Source organism: Psammomys obesus, unplaced genomic scaffold (assembly GCF_907164565.1).
Source record: "Psammomys obesus unplaced genomic scaffold, mPsaObe1.curated_primary_1811, whole genome shotgun sequence".
NCBI classification, from domain to species: Eukaryota; Metazoa; Chordata; class Mammalia; order Rodentia; family Muridae; genus Psammomys; species Psammomys obesus.
Genome location: NW_026596433.1, coordinates 2,670,146 through 2,673,765, shown reverse-complemented (window position 1 = coordinate 2,673,765; position 3,620 = coordinate 2,670,146). Strand labels below are relative to the sequence as shown.

The 3,620-nt window shown below is 30.9% G+C and overlaps 1 protein-coding gene across 1 annotated transcript in view; it reads right to left on the bottom strand.

Moving 5' to 3' along the window:
- The window catches only part of Anxa10 (annexin A10), a 75,272-nt gene extending 73,461 nt beyond the window's left edge, over positions 1–1,811 (bottom strand). The window contains exon 1 of the mRNA XM_055597885.1: positions 1,683–1,811. Coding sequence (XP_055453860.1) covers positions 1,683–1,700 — 18 coding nt within the window. The 5' untranslated portion in view covers positions 1,701–1,811. The remainder of the gene's footprint in view (positions 1–1,682) is intronic.
- Positions 1,812–3,620: the final 1,809 nt, after the last annotated feature.

Here is a 3,620-nt window from a genome sequence, read left to right as displayed (position 1 = left end):
AAATATAAAATATAAATAAAATAAAAATAAAATAAAATAAAATAAAAATAAAATAAAAATAAAAAATAAAAAAATAATAAAAATAAATAAAAATTCAGTCCTGTTCATAAAAAAAAAAAAATAAGAACTTTCTTGTTTGCTGGGTATCTGAAGATACCTCGGGCAAAATGGAACCTGAATAATGAAATTTTCCTTAAATATTGACTGCTTTAACATCAAACCCTAGACACTTAGACCACATATTTTAAGGCAGAAGAGTTGTTCATATTATAATGACATCAATGATATAAATCTTAAGATCATTTTACTCTCAATTCATGGTATAATTACAAGAAAAATATATAACACTCTTCTACACACACGTAAACAAATAATTTAAAATAAATTTAAATGAGTTTAAATGCAACTTATTTATTTATGTAATTATTTGTTTGTTGTATGTATATGAGTGTTGTGTTTTCACGCACTCCAGAAGAGGGAATAAGATTCCACTGCAGATGGTTGTTAGCTATCATGAGGGCTGCTGGCAATTGAACTCAGGACCTCCGCGAGAGCAACTGTGATCTTAACCACTGAACCATCTCTCCTGCCCCTAAGTGCAACTCTTTAATGTTCATTTTTCATTGGTTATAAAAGCAAAGAAATTGTATATCTTAAAGATTTCGTGTAATGATACCTTTTAAATCCCTAAATTAGAAGAAATATTATATAAAAAGTTTCTTTTAAAACATTTGTCAAAATGGTGTAAGTAATAGCATAAGACTGTGTGGTATACAGTTGTAGTATTAAATATATTCAAGTAACTATACTCAAATGAAAAAAGGCAGAAATTCATAAATTGATTCATTTATATTTTGGTCTTAAGCTACATAATAGTTTTAATTTCTCTATAACCATGCCAGAATTAATAAAAATAATGTGGGCTTCCAACTGCATATGAGATCTTAAAGTTACACATGTCAGTTGCTAAACCAATGGTGATATAAAATAGTGACATTTGAAGTGCTCCTTCAGTGCTGGTCTTGATAAATGAAATAATTGAGCAAATTATCTAGGAATTACTATACTGTGTAAATGAGTAAAGAAAATTATTTTCTTTACTTTTTTTACTTTTTTCTTTCATGAATCTCCTGCATAAAAATAATCTAGAAAGTACATTTATATTATAGATTCAAGACAGTCATTGTCAGTATACATAACTACATAAAATTACCATATGAAATTGATTTTTTCATATATGTATATGCAGGTAACTTTCTGTTGGTTCTTCCAAAGATAGTGGAATAGTAAAGGGTTTGTATTAAAATAATTTATATAAGGGCAAACGAAACTAAGTTGAAATTACACTAAGTTTAAGAAATATTCAAAATAAAGAGTTGCATTTAACATTATTTTAATTTTCTATATTAAGAAATAAACATGAAGACCAGTTTTTACTAAAACCAGTCATGATTCTGAGCCAGACTGCTTATTAAAACAGAGGCAATTTAATTAGAATAGAATAATATATTAGCACGGATTTAAGGCTTAATAATATTAACTCTATTTAATAGTTACATTAGACAATAACTAATTAAAATTTTAATGAAGACAAATTAAAACCAATATTTCCTCTTCAAAATGCCAAGAAACTAAAATCTCAGAAGACTAGAAAGTTTTATAGAAATAATTAATCTACTCACGTATTCTCCGCAAAACATTTTGAAGAGAGTGAATAATCAGTGTAGATCACAAGAATTACAGTAAAGGACCCACTTAATAGAGTTGTTTCCTGTGAGGCCAGAAAGGCTGAGGTCCCCTGCAGTGGTAAATTTAAATATGTCTGCCTGGTCAGCCTGGTGTCTCGGGCAAGAAATACGTAGAGGCAAATCTGAAGCGTAATGACTCAATACTTGGCTATCAATCATATGTAAATAGATAGGATTATTACACAGAAAAGGACCACTGTCCAACCCCTGCTCATGTGTTGATTAAAGAGACATACATTAGCCAAATAATGACAAAGTGTCACCTTTCGTAAAAGCTGATGACTCATAGAAAGGTAAGCAGATTAGGCACAAAGTTAATGGTTTATTTTCTGTTTAATTATTCTTACCACCCAGACTGTTTGAGGCGCCCCAGCACTAGTTCTATTGCCTTTTCAGGTTCTAGGCTGTGATTTTTTAATTAAGACTTTCCCTAGAAAAATAAACAGTGTTTGAAAATTTCCATATTATGTGTTTTGAACATATTCTCCTTGCAATACCATTTTCTCTGACTCATCTTTGAGGTTTCTTCTCTGTTTTCCTTCTTTCTCCATTGAGTCCAGTTTGTGTTGTACAGCTCTTCTTGAGAGTAGAGCATGCCCTGCTGTGTGCTTAACCTAGCTGGAGTCAGAGCGTTAATAAGAGCTTCTCAGCTCATTGTGAGATTTCATGTCTACCCTCCCCTTTCTATAATTAGAATTTTGTCTGTTTGGAGCTTTCTCGGGGTTTGTGAGCGCAATAGTTGTGAGTACCTATGTGCCTCTGCCTTGATGTGTTTGGAAAACACTGCTTTCTTGAAGTTAGCTACCATATCTGGCTTTTACAATTGTCTTTCCTCCTCCTCCAAAGAGGTCCCTGAGCCCTGGGTTTGGGGGGATGTCCTATTTAGGGCTGAGAACTTCACAGTAGCTTATTCTCTTCATGTTGACCAGATAGGGGTGTCTTTGCTAACTGCCTTTTACTTCACAAGACTCTGATTTGGGTTGGGAAATGCTCTGATCTATATGTATTGCAATAAAACATTAGGAGCCATTTTAATACAATGTTGGTTTAGCAGAGCAGTAGTTAATGTATATCTGGTATTTAGGATCCAAGTGACTAGCTGGTAAAAAATGTCTTTGAAGAAATAGAGTTGCCGTTATTTTTCAAATTTTATTGTAAAGTGTATTACTTACATATTTTATTACGTCTGAAGGAAACAAATATTTAAAACTCTTCAAAGCAAATATTATAATAGGAACTGTCAGTCTTCATAAATTCCTTACACACTGTTCTAAAAATAATATAAATTTGTGGGGTTTTTTTTGCTGCTGATATTTGGTGAATAAGACACTAAGATTTTGAATTAGTTGATATGAACAACTCTTTGCTGAAGAACAGACTATGGTAAGATAAATACAAACAGACCAATATCTGTAGTTCAAGAAATGCTTTTCTTAAAATATATCAGATGTTAAAATATGGATAAAAATAAATAAGAATGATACATTAAAATAATATATACATTTGTATATTACAACCAGCAAGATATCTAAATTATTCATCATCTAATATGTAATAGAATCTGGTTCGTATATACTAAAATATGCAAAGAAACATACTGCCTGCTTGCAAACAGATCATTATGAACTTAGTCTTTCTGTGTTTGTATGTGTCTGTCCTTGTGTCTAAATTAGTTTTTATTCCCATGTATATGTCTAGAGGGCATACATTACCATTAAATTATTTACAATTAGAAAGCACAGGATTCAGAATTAGAAATAGAAGAAAACAAGTGTTTTTTTTAAACAATTTTTATGTGATAATTTTTAAAGTGTGGGCCTTACAGTTTTAATCTCAGAGTTCATGTTTCTACTTGAAATGATACTTGCAATA